The sequence below is a fragment of the Acromyrmex echinatior genome, chromosome 19 (assembly GCF_024713525.1).
Source record: "Acromyrmex echinatior isolate Ae372 chromosome 19, ASM2471352v2, whole genome shotgun sequence".
Classification (NCBI taxonomy): domain Eukaryota; kingdom Metazoa; phylum Arthropoda; class Insecta; order Hymenoptera; family Formicidae; genus Acromyrmex; species Acromyrmex echinatior.
This window is the reverse complement of record NC_141870.1, coordinates 3954732-3982452: the sequence shown is the minus strand read 5'-3', so window position 1 is coordinate 3982452 and position 27721 is coordinate 3954732. Positions and strand designations below refer to the sequence as shown.

The following is a 27721-nucleotide window of genomic DNA, read 5'->3' as shown; positions in this document are numbered from 1 at the left end:
CTTTGTGACACTCAAGGCAATCGTGGCAACGACTTGAATCTCTAACTACGCGCGATTCTTATTCTGATTTTGGTCATTCAACTAAAGGAAAAGCACAACGGCAGTCCGCGGCACAATAGCGTTTTTTAATATAATACCGTGCACATATCGGCGCGCGCGACACATGGCGCGAGTCCAGCGAACGCGATGTGATTTTTTTCTCCGTGGAAAGGCAAACATCGTGAAGCGCATGACAAACGGCAACTATCGAGTGCCTGTTAGAGATAGGTAAGGAGCAATGAAAGGTCCTCCAGCGTGCCGCCAGCATAATGAACGGCCAACGGCGAAGTGGCTCGCACGGAAGGGCACCGCGGACTGTTTAGACAGCGAATGCTTCGCCATGTGTTATGATTGACGTGTATAAATATTTAGTTAGTCGCCTTGCCGTTTCGTGCCTTGCGTACGTACGTGCGTACAGCGCGCACGATGCGTAATCGTGCGTACGGTTACGCGCGTACGATCGCGTGAGACCACAGGACTCTTCCCTCCTACTCCTTGACGCGACAAATTAATAACGACCCGCTCGTTATACGCGCCACGTGAGGTTTCACAGATGGCCAGCCGAGTGTTAGCCGACAGATTGGAGCGGAATCGGTCTGAAGGAAGAAGCGTCAAAATTTTTTTTTTTTTCAATGTACTCTTCGCGAGTCTGTCGCAAAGTCGTCATTAAAGTAAGAATCTGACAGACGCGACGACGGTTTCCGTAAAACAAGTACCTATAACCAATGTCCCAGTACGAGACACCTGTCCTCGACGTGGCAGCGCGACATCACGATTGTTTGGTATGTCAGGATAGATAGAATGTTAATTGGGAAAAAGAGGAAGCGCGATGTCTTTTTTTATACGTTTCTTGTAGTGGATTGGTTTCTGTAGGAATTGACTCAAGAACGTCGACTCTATTCGCCATTAACGTGTTCTTCTCGTACTTACTTCTCCTGAACCGCGATCGTGTATCAAGTTAGACCGTATGAAAAAAGGAACTATTGGAAGACGACGCCCCGACGGCGAAATACACCCACGACTCACTAAATCATTCGCACGCATCATTCGAAAGCACGGGGCGAGCCACGCGGCTTTTAGAGACCCAACCCCCTTTTTTACATTATATGCCTAACTACGATTCGTAATATGTTATTTCCAAATTATTTTAAATTACAGACCACGATGAACCCATGCGATAATAGGAGAAGGCGTCCATTCGACAATATCTTCTTGCGAGGCGCTCGTACACCTGGAGCACCGCGCCGAATTGGTGAGCAGCTTATGCAAGTTCCACATGCGCATTTGTTTTGTGTTTTTTTTTATCATTGTGCTACTAAAAATTGATGTGTTCAACCAAATTAGAAATTATAATTTTCTTATATAATTTAATTATATTTCTCTAATTTAATTACATTTTTTTTTAAACTGTTAGATAAACTGTTTTTAACAAATTAAAATATTATAATTATATCAAAGCGTACAAGTATCTGTAAAGTTATCACGATACTTTATTGATATAAACAAAATAATGACAATTCCAGTAACATTTTTGTTGTCATATTTTCATGTTTGGTTTTTTAGTATAAAAAATGCAGAATTCTTTTATTTTTATAAGGAACTGTAGAACTATGAAAATTTCTACAGGAACTTATTATTTTTTGTGCTAACTTCACAAATACACATGCCAAGGTGTGTGTGATGTTGATCTTATCTTTTTGCACCGCAAGTGCGCTTTCATTTGCGCTCACAATAGTTCTATTCCTGATAAATTTCAAAAATAGTTCCGTTGATTTAATTTTAAAAATAAAATTTGAAAATTTAAAATGTTAACTTTACATGGCATCTCAAAATTTGAAAAAATTAATTTTGATCATGAAATTTTATAGTTCTCGAACTTCTGTATTTCCTGATAGGTTTTAGAAATAGTTCCATTGATGTAACTAAAAAAAATGTGCTACTTCACAGTCGTGCTAACTTCACAGATCCCTTGGTTAGCGTATGTTAGGTCCGAAAGTTTACAAGTTGTTTTCATGCACTAACCGACACATTAGCATAAAAGCCAGGTGCAACGGCAAAGTTATTGGCAGCGTTGTTTCTGGTTAGTCTGTTGCCAATCGTCAATTTTAGCCTTTCTTGTATATTATTATCATCGACAAAGCGTTTTTGTTTCTACCATTCAAATCGCTAACAGCGATAAATTATTCAATAGAGAGAACTAATCAGCGACTTTAAAATCAATACCAATACTCACGATCAGCATTCGATCTCATTGGAAATCAAAGAGTATAGGGGCGTATCGATTGAACTGTTTCCATACAGTCATTCTTTGGTTTCCATATAGTCATTCTTTAGTTATTCACAATGACTCTACCATTGAATAACTTCCAAATGACGTTGCTACAAATTATATCCCTGCATTGATTAAGATTTCCATACATCTTAAAATTCAAAACTGGAAAAACTTTTTTGATTCCGAGATTTCTTGCTCTTATAATTAAAATAGATTGAATATAATAAGCGACGCATTTTTGTGGAAATTGAAATAAATTTAAAGATCTGCTATCACGTCCGACATGTTCGACGATGTACCGATGGCAACGTAATATTTATGATGATCCGAGGTAATCAGAAATCTTGCTCTCCGCAAAATCCCGACGGCATCATCGAGTACCGGCAGCATCCAACATTCGCACAAATCGGCAACATCGACTTGTCGTCGATGCATCGTCGTCACATCTACCGTGATGCGCGCGGCGTATAAGCTGTATTTCTGTTTAACGTCGCGTTAAGAGGATTATTTATTGAAGGCATCGGAGCCAATGCAGGCCGATTAGCATAGTAATGCCGCCGTGAGAGGCTGGCCCGGCTATTGCCAGTTTACGTGCGTGTGCGTCACTAATCTACCATTATTAAATTATCGATGCAGCAGCCGTGCGATGCACCAATGATTATCATTTATCAATACCACGGTCGTAGTAATGTCGCGAGATCGCCGCCGGTCTCGTATATCTGTACATCGTCAGCACATAATGTTATGTAGATACCACCGGTATGCGTGACGTCGACCGGTGATAGGGATGTTGCTCTCTCTTCTCCCGATGTTGCAGGATCACTAATCGGTCCTGAACACGATCAGCGTGCGGTCCTACGAACGTTATATCAATCGCAATACCGATCAATGTAATCGAATGAAGTGTATATGACGCAATTTATTATTTAAATGACCCGCTTTGATCGAATATGGCCCTTTTTACTTATCTATGTTGAACACTTCTCGGTCCATTTTAACTTAACTTTCTTCCCACTATCTTATTTATAGGACAGCATCTTTTTAATTTTTTTTTCTCTATGTATATATAATTTTATATATATATATATATATATATATATATATATATAATCCGTACGTATACGAAAAGATGCTCCAAGAATATTCATGTGGAGAAAAAAATTAAAAAGATGCTATCCTATAAATAGGACGTAAAGATAGGAAGAAATGAATTAATTGTTTATTATTTAAATTTCTAAATAAAATATGACGTTCCATGGTCATTTCAATTATCAATATCGACAAAGTATTATATATTTTGTACAAATCCATAGTGAATATTTACGAGTGTTTTACATGCCAAAAATTTGTGCCATATTTCACCCGATAGATTCCATTTCTCTTCGAATATTATTAGAAAGATTTTAGTACAAATTGACGCGTTTATATATGAAATTATTCAAATTATAATAAATAACAATTATGTCTCAAATTATATCGAAAGTGAATTGTACGAAAACGCGACAAAGTTCGGTTGTCCGGTTGTGATAAAATATAGGTAGGAGATGAAAAAAAAATGTGAGGAGAGACGCGTGAAAGAGTGCGTGATTCTCGTCGTAATTCTAAAAATTTATCGATATGTTCGTGACAGCAGTTGAGAGAGGAAAACGTGAGACATACATAGCTCTATCAGCGGTCCGCGTATATGCACACCGCTATCTCAATAATATGCTAATAACGCACGCGGCCGGTGGTTTACGATCGTTACGTAGTTACGGGACATTGCAATTATTGTTTTGCTGCTCGCTCATCCGGTACAATGCAACACCAGGACGTGCACACTCGTCGATTGTTGCATCAATCGTACGGGGGCTCGTACACGATTATAATTATGGGTGACCTTAAGCACTCCGCACGCAACAGGCACATGGTGAAGGATTTTATTAAGACATGTCCGTGGAGAGGCTACTGTTAACACTTTATGTGTCGAACAGGTTTCGATTGACTCTCTTCGAAAAATAATTTAACGAGTCAATTATCCAAAGCCCGTGTTATATTGAAGATTAAAGTTTATAAATTAAAAATGAGAGATTAAAATCGATTAATCAAATAAATTTAATTTTAATACGTTTGATCAGTTTAATTTGAATTTTTAATTTGCAATTCTCAAGCTCTAATTTATAGTTTAATATAGACTTAATCAGATTAATACGACAAATGCGACTTCGACGATTTTTTTGTTTTCTAAATTTTTTTCAAAATTTGCAATTTCAGTTAAGGCCGGAGTACAGGTCTTTGCATAACAAAAAGCATAAGAAAATAAACCAATCAGATCTTTTATTTTATATAAAGGAAGGAAATGAAGGACTTTGATTAGTTCGTTTTTTTATATATTATGTATTTATATGCAAGACTCTGAGTTTCCGCTCTTACTCATTATCTTTCTTGAATATGTGGGCACATAATTCTTTAAACACGTTACACACTGAAAAAGTTTCGAAGTTAAATTTATCGGATTTGAATGTACACTAAGAAAATGCTTGGAAATGGACGAACCACAAGATACTGATCAATCAGAATTCTAATTATCACAACTAGAATTTAATAGATTTAATTAGAAAATTCTGATTCGTTCATTTTCAACCAAATTTCCAATCAGACATTTTTCAGTGTAAAAATAGCAATTCGCCAAAATTCATCTTACAATTAGAACTTACCGCGACGAGGGTGCTGAGAGCTTCAATTCGCATAGTAGCTGGCCAGGCCAGCAAGGAGGCCGTAGGTTGCGAGCTGGTGGATCGATTCGCTCGTATCGATCCTTCGGTTACCGATCTCTCGGTTGCCGGCGTTATTCGGTGGCCCTAAATATACCGGGCCGACGACGATGACTCTCTCCCAGCTCCACGCCGATTTCTCGTGATGATCCGTCGTGTCGATCCGACGATGACATGGCTACTGCGCCGCCGATCTGTCGACAGAATCAATAAACATGTACTCGTACATTCCTGGTCTTTTACATCGCCGCTAATCACGATGATATTATTGCCAAATCATCATTCCATCCGAATCAGTATCGAGACTTGCAATCGATTATTTTCATTGCATAAGCACGTCACGCACTCTTATTAGCTTCGATCGAGTTCAAATTGAATTCTAAATTATTCAAAGAAATTTTGTAATATCTTGCTAAGACTGATTGCCTAGAGACTGATTCAGTTATCACTGAAAGAAAAGATTTCCTGCTGCAATAAATTAGATAGTAAAATATGGCATAACATTTTTAATTGGCTGCAGCAGTCAATTTTTGGTTGCATTAGCCTATCTGCAATGTTAATATAGGATTTCGATAGGCTAAAGCAATAAAAAATTAGCTACTGCAATCAATTAAAAATGCTTTGCCATATTTTACCATCTAATTTGCTGTAACAACCAATCTTTTCTTTCAATATACCTTCTTTTCTAATATAATAAAATTATTACTCGATAATACTATGAACTAGACCACAATTGTACTCTGTATAATATTACTGAAAAAATTTACTTAATTTTAATAAATATTTGTTTAAATATTACTAAACATTTACTTAGGGCAAATAAATATTTACTTATTAAAAAACTTATACTTAAATTAATGATTCTTATTACCAAATAAATGTTTACATTTAATAAATATTTAGTTAATACCTACTATTAAAATAAATATTTATTAAAATTTGGTAATTTTTTGAGTGATAAAATGCGAAAATATAAATCCTGAACATAAATGTGATCAACTTACAAAATTTCACTTTTTATCACGACCATGATTCATTATACATTCTCACTCTCGTTCTCTTTCAAGAAAAATCCAGTAAATTCTAAAGCTACTCGTCACTTCAAACTTGTTTAAGATTTTTATGTGATTAATTCTAAATGCACAAAATTCTGATATACGACTTTAAATTCCAAGAACTATTCACTTCTTCGATGAATCTTTTTCCTCAAAAATCGTGAGTTAATTGCACGAATGATATAAAGAGTCGCAATCAACTGCATAAATCGAGAGGACAACGCGTTCACCGCGACGTGTCAGAACCGACTGGACCCAATTTCGAGATTTGTCGATAAAGTTAACGAGGCTGAACGCCGGTATTTCGTGCAAGGTGCGGGCATCACGTCGTCTATATTTCGTCACTCATCGTTGTGTTTGAATCGATATCTTATCTTATGCTCACTTGTCTCAAGCAATTCCGGCGATTACGCGTCGCTTAGTAATATGTGTAACTGACCTACCAAACAGGAATATATTTCCTCGTGAAAGGCTCGACAATGTTTCTTGTTTGCGAAAACTTTTTCTTTTTTTTTTTACATTATATCTATATCATTTCTTATCTTATTTATACTAGGCTTTGACCGCACCATCTATTAATATATGACCGCGAAATGATAATCCTGTTTGTTGCCTAAATCTCAATAATTCCGCAATCGTATAAATTCTAATTGATAAAGATGAGAAGTACGGGCGCCATGCATAACAGTATGGCGGTATCGACATCAACGTTCTCCTGGCATCATTCGTTATGTGAGTTAATGACTCTCGAGAAATCATCGATTGGTTCCCGTCTGGAAGTCGCGACGCCTCTCACACGGTGGAAACACGCCTTCTCACCGTTTCGTAATGGACGGGATTTCACGCGTGCGCGCGTTCGCCGTTCCGAGCAAATTAAACGGAACTAACTACTTTGATAAGCGATGAGATGCGAAGGAAAGCTGTCGCCACCGACTGTGGAACTCTACATGTCCCATCGGACCTCTCGAGAGATCATGCGAGGTGACTCGACTAGAAACAAGATCCGTCCGTAGTCGCGCGTTTCCTCACTCGTCGCAAATTAATTCCAAGCAAAATGCCGAAGTCAAGCTGGTTATATCTGTTTCTGAGGAAAGATAGACTTAGAAAGGGACGGCACTTTCAACATTTAATCCTTCATTAGTCGCATGAGATTAAATTAGCTAAATGTACTTTGTACATGTTAAGAATACTGAATAAAATTAAGCTGTTGTATCTACATTTGTACAGGAAGAACGATTTTACTAAAATATTAAAAAATTTAGCTAGATATAGATCTGAAAATAATTTTGTTAATTCACACTGAAAGAAAAGATTTGCTGCTGCAGCAAATTAAATGGTAAAATATGGCATAGCATTTTTAATTGGATATAGTAAAGTAATTTTTAATGCATCAGCCAATTTTTGGTTGAAGCAATCAATTTTTGATTATCTTATCCGCAATGTCGGTATAAAATTTCGATAGGCTAACGCAACCAAAAATTGGCTGCAACTAATTAAAAATGCTATGTCATATTCAGCCATTTGTCTTTTAGTGCACCAAACTAAATTTTTAAATACTTCAATAAAACTGTTCTTACCGTGTATGCAAAGCGTGAAGAATGCTAAGTAAAACAAAGTTGTTAAATTCGAAATTAAACTTAATTCCAATGTCCTGTTTTCCTTGCTAAGGAAGTAAATGTAATTATTTATTATTCAAAATTAAATTTCAAGAATTATAAAGCTATCAATTTTTAATTAAAAATTGAGAAAAAAGGCTCCAAAGATTAAATCAATAAAGGAGCATAATGCCAATAAGAGCCGACACAGTTGTACGTGTATAATAAAATATAATATATAATCATCAATTACAGATGTTTCGACTACAAGATCGGTCATTTTCAGTGTGTCAATAATATTTTTCGAAGTCAATTTAAATCGTTGTAAAAAGATATACAAATATAGTTAATAAATTATCGTTAGACTGTTGTCCACATTTAAGAACTTTATAGTCGTCTGTTGTACTTAATTGAATACCCAAACAAGAAACATTCTGTCATTTAGCTAAAATTGTGTCAGTAATTGAAATTTTTGTAATGCTATTCATAGTCAATGTATTAAAATTAATTATATCAATTAAATAAACTTTACTTTGTATTCAGCATAACGATGATCCGTTATAAATTTCGATGTGATTATAACTATGTCTTGAGAGCGTGTGAGAGAGCGTTTCGTATTTATATTGTTTATAAGTATAAATATTAAATAGAATAAATACCAACATGAAAATTGATACGATACAAAATTATAACTTATCAGACAAGACAATTAAATAAATTATCAAATCATATACTAAATAAATTGAATAATCACGAAATTAAATAGAAATCAACGATACAAATTTTATAGTTTATAAAATAAAGAAACATCATTTTTTTCTTCTTAATTAAGTCATTATATAACAGATCCAACATTTCCGTGTCATTTTATAAATTCAGTCCATTTTTTTTGCTTTTTTATATGGATCGCTTCCGAAATTAATCTTTTATTAAATCCTTTTATGTTCTTCATCCAAAATCTTAATCTTATATCGTTCCAATCAATTTTTATTATATTTATTATTAGAGAACCAAAGCTATCGTGAGCGGCACAGTACGTGAGCGCTCAAATGCGTTTATCAAAGATAATTATGAATAATTATGGGGTGTGTGACTTGATGACGTAGATGTTCTAGCTAGGTGATCGACCCGGGTGTTCTTGTTATCGCCAGCTCGCCTGTTGTTATGAATCATCGGCATCCTCCTTCTATTGATCATCAAAATAGTAGCATCCATTCGATTCGATTGCTTTCAGTAGAGTTCAAGGGTCGATGAAAGCGACCGACACAGCATAGTGTCGGTAATCGTAAGCGGATTAGGGTTATAATTTCGAATTATATTGCGCCACCATAGCACGGTGGAGATAATACATATGGTATCTATAAGTATCATTGCCAGTGAGTCACGCCACTGAAGAATTCGTTTGATAAGATGCTCAGTCATCGCTTCTTATCATGGTGTTGCCGCGGTAAAGACGACGCAATGGGGACAGAGAGACACAAAGGAGGGATGTAACTCTTGTTTTGTCACTGAATGCATTATCGTGGACTATCGGTGAATACGCGGAATTCAGTTGGTCTGCATTCCTTCACGATTCGCGTTTCGTTCTCGAAACTAAAGGTGCGTTCCGAGTTACGTATGAAACGCATGATGTATCGTTTTTATCATTCTTTATTAATTGGTAAACAACAAGAACAAATGATAACTCGGACCCTAATATTTAAAGAGATGTCACAATGTCTCGTACTTAGTTTTGTGAAGAACAAATGATAACTCGGACCCTAATATTTAAAGAGATGTCACAATGTCTCGTACTTAGTTTTATGAAGTTGGAAAAATTTATATCGATGATTTTATTATTTATGGCTTAATTTATCAGAACTATTTTTAATTTTATTACAAAATTCTAGAACTCTTCGGGATGCATTGAAATTGTAAGAAAAAGTTTTTTTTTTTTAAATGAAGTGCTAGAACTTCACAGAGTTCGTTCTGCGTGCATTCTATTGGAAATGGAATTTCTCTCCAAGAAAAGTGAGTAGTTGCGTTAGTCGGGCAAGAATGATTTTCATTCCCAAAAATTTAGACTGTGTACCTGCGAATTCCATACTGGAATGTGGCAACACATGTGCAACCGATTTTGCGCCGATAACGATAACCAAACGGACTTAGCGTGCCGTTATCATGCGTTACCGCTCAAATAACACACCGCACATAAATTTATAGCCGATTGCTGTCGCGAACTATCAACGAACACGACCGTTCCATTTTAAATTACACGACCAACCGCGATTGTATGCGCAAGTTAAAACATTCCTGAAGCTACAAGGATAAAAATAATGATGAAATATTATTTATATAGCGTCATTAATAATTTTGAGTAAGTGTGTGTGTTCTATACGTTCAAATTATAACCAATATAATATATACAGGTTTTACATACAATTATAGAGATTGTATGATCAATACTGAACATTTAAAATTTTTTTACAACAATTATTATTAAAAAATCTAATCGCAATTAGAAAAATAGAATTAGAATATGTAGAATTATATAAATAATATATAATTACATTACTAATAACTTTATTAAAATTCTATAATCGATAACCGACAACATTGAATAAATAATATCAGCTTTAAAAACGTCATAAAAATATCATAAACAACATCAGCATTAAGGATTTATGCAATCAAAGAGAAAAGAGAAGTTATAGTTATAATCCTCTAAATCCCTTTAAATCCCCAATAAATGGCCCGAACAAATCTTAATACCAGTCCTATGATAATATAACACAGTAACTATATCGTCGCGACAGTTTTTTTCAATTATTAGACGGGATTTCCAGGAAGTGATTGCGGACCTAACTTTAAAGATCAATGTCGCGTGGCAATGGATGGTCGTCGCAGCAGGAAATAAGTTTTTAGTAAAAAGCATAACTAATCCCTTGGGAACTATATCTGATACCACGTTGTCTACCTACGTGAAAACAACATCGACTTTCTCTTGTCCTCCGTTCTCGTCTTATCTTTTATTTCATTCAATCTTCAAGCATACATGCTCAAGGTCCATCAAATGAACCCCGTCGAGCCGGATGCGCAATCTCCATCGATCGACGTATTAATGATCTCGATGCCGCAAGATAAACAGTCAATCGGTCTGCTCTCGAAGACACAGGTACGACGAAGGCTTGTGGTTTAATTACGGCATCGTTTACGAGTAATGAACGAGACGCATAATTCTCGCGCGGTGACTTGCAATCCTGGTAATTTAGCCTGCATGAGTATTCTCAATGGTTGGATATCGCGATTATCCCAGTCTGGATCGCCGTTAAGCATTAATATCCCGTCGAGCAGAACAAATCGCGATTATTGTACTCCAGTCGATAGTTAAACGCGAGTAAACCCATATAACGATTGCAATAATTTTTTATTGATTATGACAGAGTATAAGCAATATGATAAGGTACGTAATGACGTAAGAATCGTTCGCGATACGCGATTTTGTAAGATGACGCTATAATTGTACTTTAAGCGATACTATAAGCCATAATTCGTATTTTTGTACTGTCACGAAAATTTCGACCGAATGAACATGCATGACGTATGATCGGCATTTTCTACCGTCGCGTAATCGATAAGTACGAAGTACATAGAAGCATATTGGCATTTAGCAGAATCGCCGCTGCCGACGCCGCTTCTATTTGCATTGAGTCACTTATCGGCGGCGGCGCCTAACTACATCGTGATAAAAACATCACGTTGAGAATGCGTTGAGCTTGGTTAGTTAACGCCTTCTATCTCGCGAGCTGTTATTAGTTTATTTATTACCGTTAACTTTCACGGTAATTACTGCATACGTCGAGCCCTTGGCGAGAATGCAAGCGAATACTCAAATAAAATCAAGAGAAAAAGAAAGAGGAGAGAGAGAGAAAGAGAGAGAGACTGGCTTTTGGAACAATTGTTTAAATTTTTGTGCAGTTGATACTTTATAATTTTATAATTTTATAATTACGAATAGGAATTAATTCCATTCTGCGAAAATAATAAAAGTTCAACATTATACTGTAATACATTAAACTGTTTCTGATGGCTTGCGCCATTTCATGATGTCGCATGTCACGATATATTCTCTTTATGAATCCATTGACATTACCATTCTTTCTGCCCACACGACGAATTCGCCCTAACGATCCATGATCTTCAATTTATAACGACAGTTGCGATTTTATAAGATAAATAATGAAACGCCGACGTGCAACCGCACTCGTTAAAATCAGGTAGGGTCCGCATAAACTTCATACAAGCTTTTTCCGCGTGAGAAAATGTCGTCGTTTATTTATGATTCTTAATTTTCTTACTGTCGACACAATCTGCAATCTCGTATTTGATTTCATAAATTAGGTCGGTTATATATTACGTTCTTTTTTTGCAATAATTTCCTTTTATATTCATTACAATTTCATTAATATTTTTAAAATATGACAGACGGAAAAACATATATACCATGGATATCGCAAAAATTTATTAAATTGATTAAAAAATAGTTTTTTTTTGCTTACATTGCTACAATTTAGTATAATTTATAAAATTGTAATTTATAATTTTTTTGTAAACTGTTTGCTCTCCGAAGGTATTGATAAAGCATCGTGACGTTAATATTTTGTGAATTATAACATTATATTTCTTTCTCTTTCTTTATCTTTTTATCTCTTTTTCTCGTACAAGATCAGAAAAAGTCATCTCATTGACTATTTCTTTTACTGTATTCTTTAAGTCGAGAAGATATGAAGAAGGATAAAAAAATTATATATACCTCATAAGATTTAACAATCTCACCTCTTCTCATTTCTCATAAATAGCTAGAAAAATTCTTCGTAGAAATAGCTTTTAGTTATTCATCGAGACATTAGGTATGAATTATCGGCATATTTCATTACGCCCAATAAACATATATTATTCGCCCATTGATATATCATGTCAAAATAAATATTATATATGAAAATGTGAACAGTGAATATTGTTTAATATATTCCAAAGGCAAATCGCCTAACAAATCGCCTGAGTCGACACATCAATCACGGATACTTATATATCCGTTCATATTCGCTCTCACAAAAATCTTTGGGAAAAATTAGTAAATGGATCTGGCCTATTTAATATACATATAATATGTATAGACATACATGATTAGTTATGAAAATAAGATCGATTTGCACTGCAATTCATAATCCTACGTTGGCGTTGATGCGATAAAATATTACGATATTCGCACAGTTTTATTATCATATTCGCGATTGCTGCTGATTATGTGTGGGAAATATAAAAGCACATGAACTATAAGTAAGGTCTATGTACGATTTATTACGCAAAATATTACGGAGAACATTCGATGACCGAATAAAGATTTAGATAAAAGTTTTTCTAAAGAATGAAAAATAAGAATGGTATTCATAGTCAGATCTTATATTTAGGACTCTTAAGTATAGTCTTAAGATGTCATAAACCAATCAGCTGTACTAGCATCTTAAAACGTTATTTAAGATGATCTTAAAATAAGAACTATGAATACCGATTATAATATTTCAAAAGGAAAACATATCTGTAATGCAGTCAAGCTTGTCCTAATACAAATTCATCCCAACTTGTACGGCGGAAGTCAAGTGTTTAATGTATTTAATCAATGTAATGCATTTAATCAATGTAATGTATTTCATTGAAATATAAGAAGCAGTAGGTGGCAGTTTGACAACTACCGAGTATAAACGCCTACAAGAATTGTAAAGTGAGACTTAACGTGGTCGGAGCTAATCGTCAAATTCATTAAGCGTCTATCACTCGCGACTTACATACTCAAGCTCTGTCTCTTGAGAATAGTTCTCTCGTGACTATCACATAATTAATAAATATAATTATCATATAATTAATAAATATACTCCGGAGACCATTGTGTAAATTCGCGCCGATTCCACATAATCACGATTTCGCGGAGTTTACAAAAAACAGCGATCGCCACGGAAAACAAATTTAAATTAACTTTGATTATTATTAGATTTGAGTGGCTTAATTATTGTGTAACACACACACACAGTTTTCTAATAAACAACTTTCCATCTCAAACCGACGATAAATGATTGGCGATGATACAAATAAATCTTGCTTAAAAGTCGAAGTTCATTTTCACCGGATACTCGCGAATAAGCCGACTTGCCTTCAAAACCGGCTCTATGATATTAAGCGCGATGGATCGTCAGATATTCCGCGGTCAGAGATTCGCCGGGACATTTTATTCAGAATGAACGAAGCTCATTCATGATATCACTTGTGAATGGCTCTCAGGGAATTCGACCCGACTGAGGTATCACTGGATGAACCGAAGCTCGGCGAGAAGACTGGTTCTCCGGACCAGTCGCCAATTAAAGTGACACCGACAAAGCCGATGTTCCGTATTTATTATATATTAAGCAATTGTGGATTTTTTTGACGAAAACTTGAAATTCGTGTTTCCATGACGACGCAATGATCTTAATCGCAAACGATGAATGTACGCATCCCTGATTTAAGACTCTCCCTTTCAGCGTTAATTTCAAAGACATTAAGATTCACATCGGATAATATTAAAACATACCAGAACAATATTTACACATGACTGTGAAATAATGCAAATATTTGACAATTTTGTAACAATATAAAGCGATTGCTAGACAATCAATATTATTGCACAATATTTAATTGTACACTGAAAGAAAAGATTGGCTGAATATATGGCATAGTATATAGCATTTTTAATTGATTGCAACAATCAATTTTTGGTTGTGTTAGCTTATCGAAATCCTATACTAACATTGAGGATAGACTAACGCAACCAAAAATTTGCTGCTGCGGCCAATTAAAAATGCTATGTCATATCTTACATTTAATTTGCTGCAGTAACCAATCTTTTCTTTCAGTATTATTGAGCATCTAATGCTCAATATTATTTCTAACAACGTAAATTAACTTTAATCTCTTCAACTTATAGTATTCTTCATCTTTTGCTAATTTTTAACCCTTACCATACTAGATACAATTTGATGCCTCATCCCTAAAGGGTGATTAGAATCCGTTCATTTTTTTCATCTATTCAGAATGATTAAAAAAATCTCTCAAAATTTACCAACATACTTTCAACTTTCTAGAATAAATATTGGCACTTCATTTTGGAAAATAATAAAATATAGTATAATTTATAATTACTCATTTAGAAAGACTCAAAGAAATTTGCACGAATAGGAATCGCTCAGTCACTAATGATCCATGTTAGTAGGATAAAAAAAAAATTAAAAAACCTATTAAATTAAAACTAAAAAAAATGAAGAGTAAATTAAATCGAGATTAAAGTTGATCTCTGGTAAAAACACATAATATTGTTCATCCGCATACGATGATTTTGTCGAATTGAGTTTGCGTGAATCAGTCGCTCACAATTCATAATCCGTTTATTCGGATACGTTAACAAACGCGGCGATGAATCTGGAACTTGGATGCGTGTCGCGCAAAAGAGGCGCCTACGTCCACTGTCACAGAGGCGAGTATTCGTTGCCACGTTAACGTCTTACTCCCACGAGAGTGACACGGTGAATAAGCAAATGGATTGCCTTCATTATCGCGATATATGCGGCGCCGCCTGCGGTGGCTGAAATCTGGTTAAAGATCAACGAATGCAATCCGGCGAGCAATAGTGCAAACGTGATATCCGGCAATAATGACCGCTGGGACAATGAAACGTAAATTGCAATCCAATCCATACTATTGTGTAATATGATTGGATTGCGATTTACGGTATTCCACTGCTAGTGTAGAAAATCTATAGTGCGTGCAACGTAAGCTAAAAGTTTTTTATACTGACAATCAAACACTGGAATATGTATAGTCTAAATATATTTCATTAGTTCAATTTATTTAATGTGATTGCAATTATCTTCCAAGCGATGTTTCATTTTACGATGATATTGATTATAATAACACAAACATAAATAGAATTTTTTTATCTAAACTTAGAAAGAATGGTAATGGCACATAATATAAGAAATGTGTATAAAGGGTTTTAAATATGACGGTCGCTTGTTACGAATCTGTCAATGGGAAGTAGTCTGGATTTAACGTTCGTTCTGAAAAGACGAAGACGTTAATATTGATATAATACTAGTAATAATATTAGTAATATATAAATCTTATCGTGAATCAATCAACTTTCGTGATTCAAATTTTCGCGTTAAGGAGTCGAAAATAACTTCGAGTTCTTTTTAATGTCGGTAGATGTTAAAACATTTGTAAAGTTATATATATTAAAAATATTGGTGATGTTCAAATATTGCATATCGCGTGTCTATGTATGTATGTTTTATTATTATGTTATTATTTTTAGTTCCGTCGAAATTCTTAATACTCGGCCGAATTGGTATTAAATGTGGAATTGTGGCAACACAATCGCCACAAAGATTTTTTTATTATTTTTCTAAAAATTAAGAATAAAGATCGTAGGAATAATTATATCTCTAAATCTGAATCAGTGAATAGTTACTAATTACCCAGTAATTGCCAATGCACTTGGCACTGAATAATCAGTGAGGTTCAATTAAAAAACGAAGAATGTTTTAGCATTATATAACTAAAATACTGATAACGTGCAAATATTTGCACGTTAATTTCAATCTTCCAATACGTATTCATTAAATTTATGCATTAAAACAAAGTTAGTTACATTACATAATAAAGATTAATTAGATTAGGAATCTCACATTTAATTCACTGATATCAGTGGCATACTTGGCATTGATATCAATGATTATCCACTGATTCAGATTTAAAGAGGCATATTACTTACGTTCACAATTCAACCCCCATGATTAGTACCGCTTCATTTATTTTCAGCGATTCGGTCATCCTTGTGAAATTTGTATTTTTTCAAAGATACCGATACGTCATGGCATTTAGATAGGACGGTATTCACCACCGGTTTACGGTGAAAAATCACGTTAGAGCCGCAAGAGATAAGCTTACGTACGACAGCAGACGAGTTTATCGCCGTTCCACCAATGAACACGCGGTAGAACCAGAAACAGATTGAATCGCCAGTCAGATGCATCTAAACTGCATAAATTTATTGCACTTTTATTGCGAGATTTGCAATGAGCGCGCGTCGCTGTGAATTCTTGTTCGGCGGTCTTCATACCGGCATCACAAAGATCGGAAAATGTGTGACTAAACAAAGTACAGTTAATTGCGACTTCATCATAAAGGTCTTTTCTTACTCCATCTGATTTACGGGTTTGCGTTAACTCTTGTGTCTAGTCACCACCTTCGAACGGCAAACATCCCATTTTACGATACCCTTGGCTGCTCTCTTAGATAAATCAATTTTAGGGTCCATGATCCGTTACGCGGCTGTGTCTGAAATACATTTTGGAGCACGTTGTCTATAGACTATACATATATAAATAAAGAGGCGCAAGCATCTCGGTATAATTGCAGATCGCTTGCGTAATACACATACATACTTCCCTAACATTCTCACGCATTCCCGCTTTCTTGCCGTTTACAACTTTATAACCCAACATCAACACAAATCACGTTACATAAAATATATTTAACATTTATATACTTTAAGAAATAAATCGAGATATTCCGGATAGAAAATCATAAAGTCATGTAAGTAAAAAATTGCAATGTAAAATAAAATAGAAGATTATATTGTTTAGACTATGCAGGGTTCACTCGTCCATCTTAAAAACTTCGTAAATATAGAAAGACACGTAGAACAAATTAATCTTCATTATTTTATTACGATTGTTGCGATGATTCATTTGTGTCATACAAAATGCGCTGCGAGCACTCGGTACGCATTACATCCGGTGTTTTAACCGCGACACCTCGTCGAGACGAGAGCAGCGGAATGTCTCTTTTCTCTATCTCTCTTTCTTCTTGATTTAGCGCCGGCTGCGTAAATCTTGGAACCGCGAACCGCGAGCGAGAACGGTCTCGCAGGCGACCGCAGTGACATATTTACAGTTTTTAAACGTTTTTTTTTCAGCGGTTTGTGCACGAACGCCGCGAGTCTGAGCTTAATAGCGCGTGACGCGCGAGATCAGCTTTTCTCTCGCTTTTGGGAGGTTAATCATTTTCCGCGCAATACCGCGCAATCGTGTTCATGTTTTATTAATTTGATTTGGATAAGCGATTTGATTGAATAATTAACGGATATAATTGGAAATATTTCACTAAACGCCTTCAAATATCGTCGTAATTTCGCTTTTTCATGATTATTAGGCTGTGAATCTAATTCTAGCTGTGAATCTTATTCAATATTATTAATTTAATTATACAAGTTTTGAGGTGTGTGTGTGTGTGTGTGTGTGTGTGTGTGTGTGTGAGATCTAAAAAAAATCACAATTAATAGAAAGAGAATTAAATTTGCTAAAAATTATAATTAATAATTTTATAATAATGACAACACTGAGAGAAATGAGTTTGTTAAAAAGAGATTAAAATAGTTTGGTAACAAAACGATTGTAACAGATCGATCAGTTACTATTGCTAATGATCGAATTTCGGTGATGTAGCAAATAATACACGATTTACGATACAAATCAAAATAATCAGTATTGCTAACAAATAAAAGTCTATAAAAAATAAGTTTTACATAAATTGCTTCTGTTATTATTATAATAATTGGTTGGAAAAGCAGATTAGCATCAATCACAAGAAATATTAAGACAATAATATTTGTTGTCACTATCTACATTTGTTAAAGGTGACCTTTTAAATTGATAAAATCTTTTCTCTCAGTGTGTGAGTAAAATAATATAGTAGAACAAATGACATATACTAGATGTTTAATAAATATGCTAGAATCGTCTTCTCCACGCTTATTATTAACTCTACTTTATTCTTTCCGCTACCTTTGCCTTTGTAGTTCTTTTGTGTAGCCGCGTTCCCAGTGGCCGAGTTCCACATGCCGTTAACTTTGAGTCTAGATTTAATGGCTGCATTTATGTCGTAGTACGCTTCAAAGCAGGGCCAAAGATACACACAAAAGGAAACGAATCCATTAGATTTTATTCTTTTTTTCTTATCAGATCACTTCGGACGACAAAAGCTAAATTTTTAACATTTCAATTTACTTTTTCTTATTCAAATAGTTTAGCTAGTAAGAGTTAATGTGCTAAAAATCTTTCATAACAATTTTAACGTTTGAGAAGAAGAATTTTTTCGTTGACTTCATTAAGAATCTTTTGAGTCTCATAATTTTTAATCGCAAAAAAAAAAAGAAAACGAGAGTAACATTGTACAGATATACATAGTTATGTACATATACATAATTATGTTAACCACCGAAATCACCGGAAGAGCGCAATAGTAAAAGCAACCAGACGCGCCATAAACACTAGACTCACGAATTGTTTAGAATACCAGAGCTGCCATAAAAATCGCGTTAGTATCAGCACGTAAACGTCACGATTCCTTGAGTAATCTCGCAGTGGACACTGCTTTCGTTCAAAAACTGTTTATAATAAAGTGGCGATCGCAGACGCATCTCAGACGCATCTCAGGCAATTTATACATATATTTATTTGTAATCCTGTACGTGCATATACATATTAGATATTAGTACATATTATATATTGGACGTACATATTACGTATTACAATGTTTAAATTGATGTTAAAACTCGCTTATATTCTGAAGTGCATTAGGTGTGGAGGACTCCTATAGAAGTCGGGGAAAGATCTCATTTGCATCACTATAAAAGTCGCATCAATGTCAATGTCTCGGTAAACTTCAAAGGCAAACAGAGGCCATTTCGACCATATCTCGAGGCATCGTTTTATATTCCTTATATTTTTTCCTTTCGTTACTGTCCGGTTCTCGTATTAATTTACCTTTTGTATAGTCAGTTCTTACAACGCTGTTATCGATACACGATCGTCGCGTTGTGCGGTCGATTATAATGAAACGTTTTGATTTAAATGGCAATCAATATTGGCTGAGTGGCGAGTAGCGAGTAGCGTCATAACAACTATTTGAAATTATAATTCCGCTAATAAGACGATTGTTTCGTCTTATTATCTAGTAATTAACGACCGTCCGGTTTTTTTGCGAATTGCTGATGTTTCCTCGTCACGCCACACGGTTGGCATCGCAATCTTTGTTCGCTTTGATATGTATCGGAATGTAAGAAAGGGAACGTGACTAATGTTTATGCAAATTTCATCCGGCGTTCTGTGGGCGCAACGGCAAACTAGCTTCCCATTATCGTGGCGAATATCGCGAGGGAAACATAATCGAGCTTGATCTCGGTGTCAGCGAAGTGACAGCCGTCGCGGCGAACTCGGAAGAAGACAAATCATGCATGAAGAGATGAGAGAAAGAGATGTACAAGGGTGGGAAAAGGATATGAGGTAGAATGATGAATCCTCGCGCGATCTACGACAGACAGCGTTTTACATGTTTATCTTACGAGAATGAACCACGTGTATGTATGAAATAACTCGACAAACCTATAAATTATGATCTGTAATACAGTTGAAAAGCTAGATTGTGTTAGCAGTTAGCTATCAATGTTATCACTCGTCTCTTACGATCTGCGCCGTTTAAAATCAAGAGATATACGTTTACACAAAGTTCGTTAACTTTCTCACGTATCTATCCGCGTGTTATTATTGTATTAATTCGGCTAATTTTCAGAGATTTTATATTATCATTTGAATATCAAATCTGAACAAACGAGGCGTTTGGTATTTTAATGAGAATAGAAAACCGTTTACCTCCGATACTCAAGATTTACAAGCCGACTTTCAAACTCAACCCGACTGTAATCGAGTTACTTAAGGTGTGCTATACACTTGTGCTATAAATAATATAAACATTCTTCGCGAACAACTTTTTGCGAGAAATCGTAAAAGCGAGCAAGGTGCAAGTGCAGCCTTTTAATTGGCCGCTTTTACGAGCAAAATAATAATTAATTCATTTAAAGCTCGGTGACCCGGCGAGTGTAAATCAACGCTCTAATTGGCCGCAGGAAAAAACAGATGCGAATACACGAATATTAATATTTCTCAACACTTTTGGATATTCGCCGAACGAAACATTATTTAAATTAAAATCATGTCGATGTCGATTCGTGCGATTCAGCTCGTTAACGCGGCAGATCGTAATGTCTCCTGAACGCAACTCGGCCACACGCAGCGTGGCATAATTAGATGAGTGTTTTGTACATTGTTTGCTTGGACATCGCTCGAATATTATAATAGGAACGCTCTCATGCATAATTAACGAACGATACCTCGGCGTGTAAATTTATCGCGCGACTCGATTCGCAGCGAGCGATAGTCGGCGAGTCCGGGTCTTCAGAAGGAAGGATTTTTAATTTAGGATGCAAATTGCGACCGACCGACCAACCGACCGACCAACCGACCGACCGACCGACCGCAATCACTGCCACAGAAACGACTTGCGGGAGAAGCAATTAAATTACAATTTCATGGCCTAACGCCCCGTAAAGCGACACGCGGTACAACTTTCGGAGACGTTGTTTTATCACTTTTCGCTGCGCGCGGTCCGCTTCGGACTTCTCTCGTAGCGGATTGCATCACCACGCGGTGCCCTTAATCCCATTACGAATAAGTAATGGGACCTCGTACGCGCCGTCGGACGAGCGTAAAAATGTTGTGTCAGATTCCATCTTGCCGTTTGTCGTTCGGTAATTTACCGTGTATCGTTCGTGAGTGCAAGGTCGCGTTCCTTTTACCTAATTCGACCCGCGTCTAATCGCAGCTTCCGAGACAGCATCTCGAGAGTCTCACTCTTTCTTTCTTTCCGCTGTTCAAGGAACGAGTGAGGTCGGATAGCATTCAGACAGTCGCTGCATTTTTACAGAAGTAACAAGAGGGCGGTGTCGATGACGATTTCGTGCACCGATAGCAATCAGAAATCGATACCAGAACAAAGATGGTGCATATATCATGTGACTCTATAATTACAGCGGCGCCATCAGTTTTATAAATGAGATTAAAACGCGCACGCGTTGTCAGTAACGTGTTGTCCTCCCGTGTATCATTGTAAGCGCAAGGTGTGTAATTACTGATCACACGACATAACCATGTAAGTGTAATCGTCGATCATTAAAGATTGTCTGGTCTGATTGGATCTCATTTTTCTTGCGTGGACTGCGAACGTTTGCTGTTTCGGTCGCGTGTTTTTTCTCACCTCCAGCACAGTTCTTATGATAAGGCCAATGTAGCATTTCAGTCTTGGTGTAGCATTTCGCATACGTTTTCTTTATTATACATATACATGGAAAAAACGATTTTGTTGGACCATTAAAGAATTACGTAAAAAGTTCAAGCATGAGTAATACTGCAAAGTTTTGACATTCTAGCTTGTCCTACATAAAATTTGATTAAACTAATCAAATTTCGATTGGAGTGACACAATTTTTTTAATTACAAAAAATAAGGAAGTTTTTGTACTTCATATATCAACCAAATTATTTATACAAAACATTTTTCTCAGTATAATTCATCTATTCACATTGATCATCGTAAAATTAAATATTCAGTGGAGAGAGAAAGAATAAAAAGCAAAACTCTCAGGTTTCAGGATCTTGTATCTAAAATTGATAATACTTTTGACTTATTACTTCGTACCTCACTTTTATCGATAAATGCGCGTATTTAGCATATATTCTACGTTGTATCATAAAAACTCAGAATTAAACGCACGCATTTATCAATGAAAGTGAGATGTGAATATGGACCATTGTCTACATGCGAACTTGCCCGAGGCTGTCGATCGCTGTTGTGATTGGTTCGAAAAAGCGAGCTGTAAGTAACTTACGAGGCAAGGGTGATTCATGCCAGGAGACATACCTCATTGAGTAGACTCATCCAGGAATCCTCGGCGACGGCGGTCGTGGTCAACGACGTCGTGAGTAACAGCCGTTAGGTGTTTCGCGAGATGATTAAACCGGCACCATCAGCCGCCCTCTCATTATCCCTACCTGCTCGTTTCCGAGAGATGCGTCTCTCACCTCCGCCTCCTCCTCCTCCTCCTCCTCCTCCTCCTCCCCCTTGTGCATAAATGCATAAACCAGGGTGAAAACACGAGGACGCCGTAACGGCGTAATGTCATTACGCAGTAAAGAGACTGCAAATTTGTGAGGATCCGCGCCGATGGCATACCAACCAGTCGCCGGAATGTAAAAGCTCCCCGTTTACGGATTTACCGTAAAGACCGTAATTTCTTCCTTCGACGAGACGAACGAGCATGTTGAGAAAGTAGCGTGCACAAAGTTCCGCATTTAAACGGAATTCCATTTATCATTGTAAACCTAAACGTGCAGCGATTTACAAATTAAGAAGTTTACGTGTCCAATTATTGTGCATTATTACTTATAATTTGTGTGTACAATTATGATTATATGGAATTCATATAAATGAATCGTTTTATTATTATGAAACGTTATAATTCGACACAAAAATATGGCTAATAATTTATGATATTTCGCGCAGATGAAATATGACGAGTTCAAGGCAGAACGGCGAAGAGTTAATATCAGTTGCGTGAGTTATAACCAAGATGGGCGTTCCAATTCGTACAAAATACTTGTAACAGGAGGTACCGAGTCAATGAATATTATGAAGCGATTAAATCGATCTATATATACACTGTACCGGTCGTAATGTAAATGGTCAGTGATAAAATTTTAGCAGTAAATTCCTTCAGTCCATTCATAGCGTCACATACGATAGAATAGTAATTGAATCTTGACTATAAAATGACTCGGGAATATTTCGTCCTTAATAGAAGTAACTAATAATATGATATTGGATTATTAGAAGCAAGTAATTAATGTAAATAAATGTATCTTCGATCTATTCAAATCTGTCTCTATGTCTTTATTCAAAAAGTATCATTTTGCATATGTAATCCATTATTAGCATTATTGCAATATCATGAATTATCATAATTAAAAAAACTTAATTCTGTCTAGACGATATTATAACGCGAAAGGATAATTAAATTTATCTTAATTCGCATGTATACACTGAAAAAATATTTAATTTTAATGAATAAGTAACTAAACGTATATTTATTTGATACAAAAAACATTTGATTTAACTATCATTTTTTTATTGAGTATTAAATTAAATATTTATTTGTTGTAAGTAAACGTTTACTAGTACTATTCAAAAAAATATGTAAGCTTCAGTAAATTTTTTCCAGTGTATTTAGGATTGTATTATTTTCTACTTTTTAAAATATTTCATATAAACGGTATTGATTAATATTGCGCCATAAAAAAAATCATAGAAACCGCTAGGAATCCTTTCGAGATACTCGAGCAAAACTGCAACTAAAACGGCACGAGCTATAAAAGATTAAGACGAACAGAGGAGCCTCTTTGATATACGATCTGCGCTTTTATGCACTCTCGAGCGTGTCATTCTGACGGTCGCATTAGTCGCGAAGTCGAGATGCCATCGCTACTGGCATCGGTTGACCATTGCGATTCACCGCGACAAAGCTAGTCAAAGCTCGCGCGTAGTGCCAGCCACCGGTTGACAAATCGGCGGTCGACCGACCTGACAGCTAACACCCATTGGGCCATTTTACAGTGATAAATCGCATCGGTACATCAGGGTCTCTTCTCTACGAGCCCGCGGCATTAGCGACCGGCACCCTTGTTATTTCTGCATCGTCTCCAATTGATTTCATGCCATTTTATCATGGCGATTTGTTATTTCGGTGCGTAATGGAACGTCTCGTCAAAATGGACCTCGTCGCGATTTCATTCCATTCCAGAGTTATTTACCTACATTTTTATTTCTCCTTTATATTTATTCTCAATGACTTATAAAAACAAAAGAATTACACGAAGTTGAATCTAAAAAGGTGAAAATAAATTTTAAGTGAATAAGGGTTGAACTTTAAGTAGAATCGATGGAAAAAATATTGTCTGTAAACAATCACTTGACGGGGAATGATAATGCGCGACGCGGCGCTATCCTTCACTTTCTCTTCAATTATTATAATGATGTTCTTTTATAATGATGTTACTTTTCAAAGAAGACCTTTGGATCGATAGACGCGATCGGTTAAAAAATCCGCGGGGTCATGCGCGACATAAAATAGCAGGAACTTTAATTCTACATGCATCGCGATTTCGCAAAGATCGGTATCTTAGCAATCTTATCACGCGGACTATCGTTAAGTTTTTACCATATCATTAGGTACGTCGCGTCCATAGTCGCGCATTATGAGGAAAATCGTTTATGCTATATGATATTAACTCGCCACCGTATTATTTATTATTATTCGCAATTATCGTAAGTGAAACGCCATACTCGTGAACCTGTTTTATGGCATCAAAATGAGAATTCCTTACTGAGTAATTGCGCGCGGGGACGCGAGTGACTATAATTAAAAGAAATATTAATTATAGTCGTTATACGTGCCTCTCTTGCGGAATATAAGGTGACGCTTTGTAACAGTAACAAAACCGTTAACGAAGAAATACATCACGCGCGAAATGTGTATATCGTACGCGCTTCAATTTGTCAGAAGAAGAGCATTCGGATACATGTCGTCGCATAATTTTTATAATCGGCTCGTGTAAGAAACGTTATGTAACGTCATGAAACCGTTCGTACTCCCTTCAAGTTTGCGATAATCTGACAAGTGATTAATTTCAGGGTGTTCTTTTTTTTTCGTTGGGCCGCTGATCGCTTCTTGCTTTACATCGCAATAGATGTAACGCAACGTAGATTAAATCGGCAAGAAAGCAGAAATTCCAGTAAATATACCTCGGCAATCCAGTTTCATCGCGCGTTGAGGCTTAATCGAGGGATTAGAGCGGCTACAGTGATGATAAATGCCGAGAGTGGGTTTTAATGTAAAGAAGCCGCTCCTTCTAAATGTTTCTCACTTCGTTTATTCTCATTCACCTTCTCGGCACCTAATGCATTAATGGTTTTTCTTGACTCTACTGTTTGAATTATGCCTGAAAATTCTAATCAATAACACGACCCCACGGCTAAAATACTTATTTTCGTATAAATTCGTTATACATCTATAAATAATATTTATGAGACGATTTCTAAAATACGATAGCTACATTTATTATTAAACTGAGAAAAAATTTACTAAAAATCTTAATACATAATTTTCGATACCAATTTAACATTAATTCATTTACAATAAATATTTACTCAGTAAAAAAATAATTAATAGTTCTTGTAAATAAATATATATTATTTAAAATAAATATTCCATTAGTATCATTCAAATAAATATTTATTAAAATTTAATCTACATTTTTTTTAGTTTATATATAAATTACGTTTTAATATAAAAAAATATGCTCCATAATACGAATAACAAATTAAACCGATGTGCAATCTCGTGCGGCATTTTTCAATCCAACAGTTGGATTGTATTCAGAATTTCAACATCCCCCGATAAAAAAATTCGGCAGCAGGATTTTATCATTCAACCTCGAGTATAAATAAACGTCAATAGAACAACGGTTATTCGTGGTGCAGAATCATTCTCTAGGTGCATGTCGCAGACAAGAACGGCCCACGAATTGATTCGTAGATTGTATCTAACTACGGCCTACCATCGCGGAGAAATGGTTGTGGGCGGGCACCGAGAACCCGTATTGGCGACACACAAATCGCCTTGTTGGTAGCAGTTGCAACCGTTGCTACTAACTACTAGCAATAATTCTCTTTCTTCCCGTCAATAGTCCTAGTAACTCTGTTACTACGATTGGAAATTTCGAATATCTTGTGGGTTTCTCTTTCTATATAACAGATTACGTTACGGAGCTCTTATTCGAAAAATTATATAATGTACCTCCGTTTGTATCAATCTGCCTGTTTTAGCTCGCAGCTCGCACAACAGTCGTTAGCAGAAATTCATGTGTTTTTCGCGTATAAAACACATTGGAATCTTGTCTTGTCGCAGGTTCTAACGGTTATAATGTGTCTAACGTATGATTGAAAGCATTTAGTAACGCCTGTACATTTGCATCCGTTTTACAAGCGTGTTACAATAGTATGTCATGCACTATCAATACCGGAGCATTTCCATACCGACCGTAAACCGTAAAGTCGTCCGTAAGCCCGGGTTACAAATGAGTTGCTGCTTTATCAACTCTGGCGCCCCGAGAGAGCGCATCGAATGGCGAATACGTTAATACAGGGCACGGCACGTCGTGAACCGGCTCTGATTGAATATGTCACATGCCACCTGGTACATTTGCATCCACATCAATATGTTTGACGCCGATGATGCATTACTAAACGACTTGTCTCTCGAAATAAATCAATGCGCGAGCGGTTAGAAATACATAAGTATCGTTATTGTTAACAGTTGTGTTATATTGCCCGGTACCAAAGCGCGGACAATAAAACTCGGAGGCGGCACCTTCAATCGACACGTGCATGTAAGGATGAGGTTTCTATTTATTATTTTTTTTATTAACACGGATCCATTCGCGCGGACAGGCGTGAAGAAATGCGTAAGCAGATCCGTGACGCAAATTTCACGGGATGAAATTGTCCAACATTCCAAAGATTAACCCTTATACATATGATTGAGTCATTCATGTCATGCGCGTTTCTTTTCTTTGAAATACCTACTAGCTTAATTAATTAATTATAACATTTATATTTTATAATTTTTTTTAAATACACAATAAATACTTTCTAAAGATGTCAAAGTATATGTAAGAATCTCTTCATAATTTTTATATATTTGAAAAGTGATGAAAATTAATCCCGGACACGAACGATCTACGTGTAATAAAGGATCGGAAAATCATTATATGTTCAATAGAATTTACAATTTAATATCTACGTTAAATTAATGAATTGTTAGTTTTGACTTATCTTTTACGTTTGAACATTATTAATTTTAATATGTGTAACTACGCTATTTTATTTTTTTATTTTCTTATTAGCAATTTTTGAACTGAAGATTCTG

At 35.8% G+C, this 27721-nt stretch overlaps 1 protein-coding gene and 1 long non-coding RNA gene across 3 annotated transcripts in view; one reads left to right on the top strand and one right to left on the bottom strand.

The window, feature by feature from the left end:
* The window catches only part of LOC105147852 (uncharacterized), a 185093-nt gene that overhangs the window by 19003 nt on the left and 138369 nt on the right, over positions 1-27721 (top strand). For both annotated transcript variants that reach the window (XR_846346.2, XR_015548245.1), the window contains exon 3: positions 1198-1291. This is a non-coding gene — a long non-coding RNA (uncharacterized LOC105147852). The remainder of the gene's footprint in view (positions 1-1197; positions 1292-27721) is intronic.
* The window catches only part of LOC105147848 (uncharacterized), an 86396-nt gene that overhangs the window by 11744 nt on the left and 46931 nt on the right, over positions 1-27721 (bottom strand). Inside the window, exon 2 of the mRNA XM_011059153.2 lies at positions 5008-5258. Coding sequence (XP_011057455.1) covers positions 5008-5040 — 33 coding nt within the window. The 5' untranslated portion in view covers positions 5041-5258. The remainder of the gene's footprint in view (positions 1-5007; positions 5259-27721) is intronic.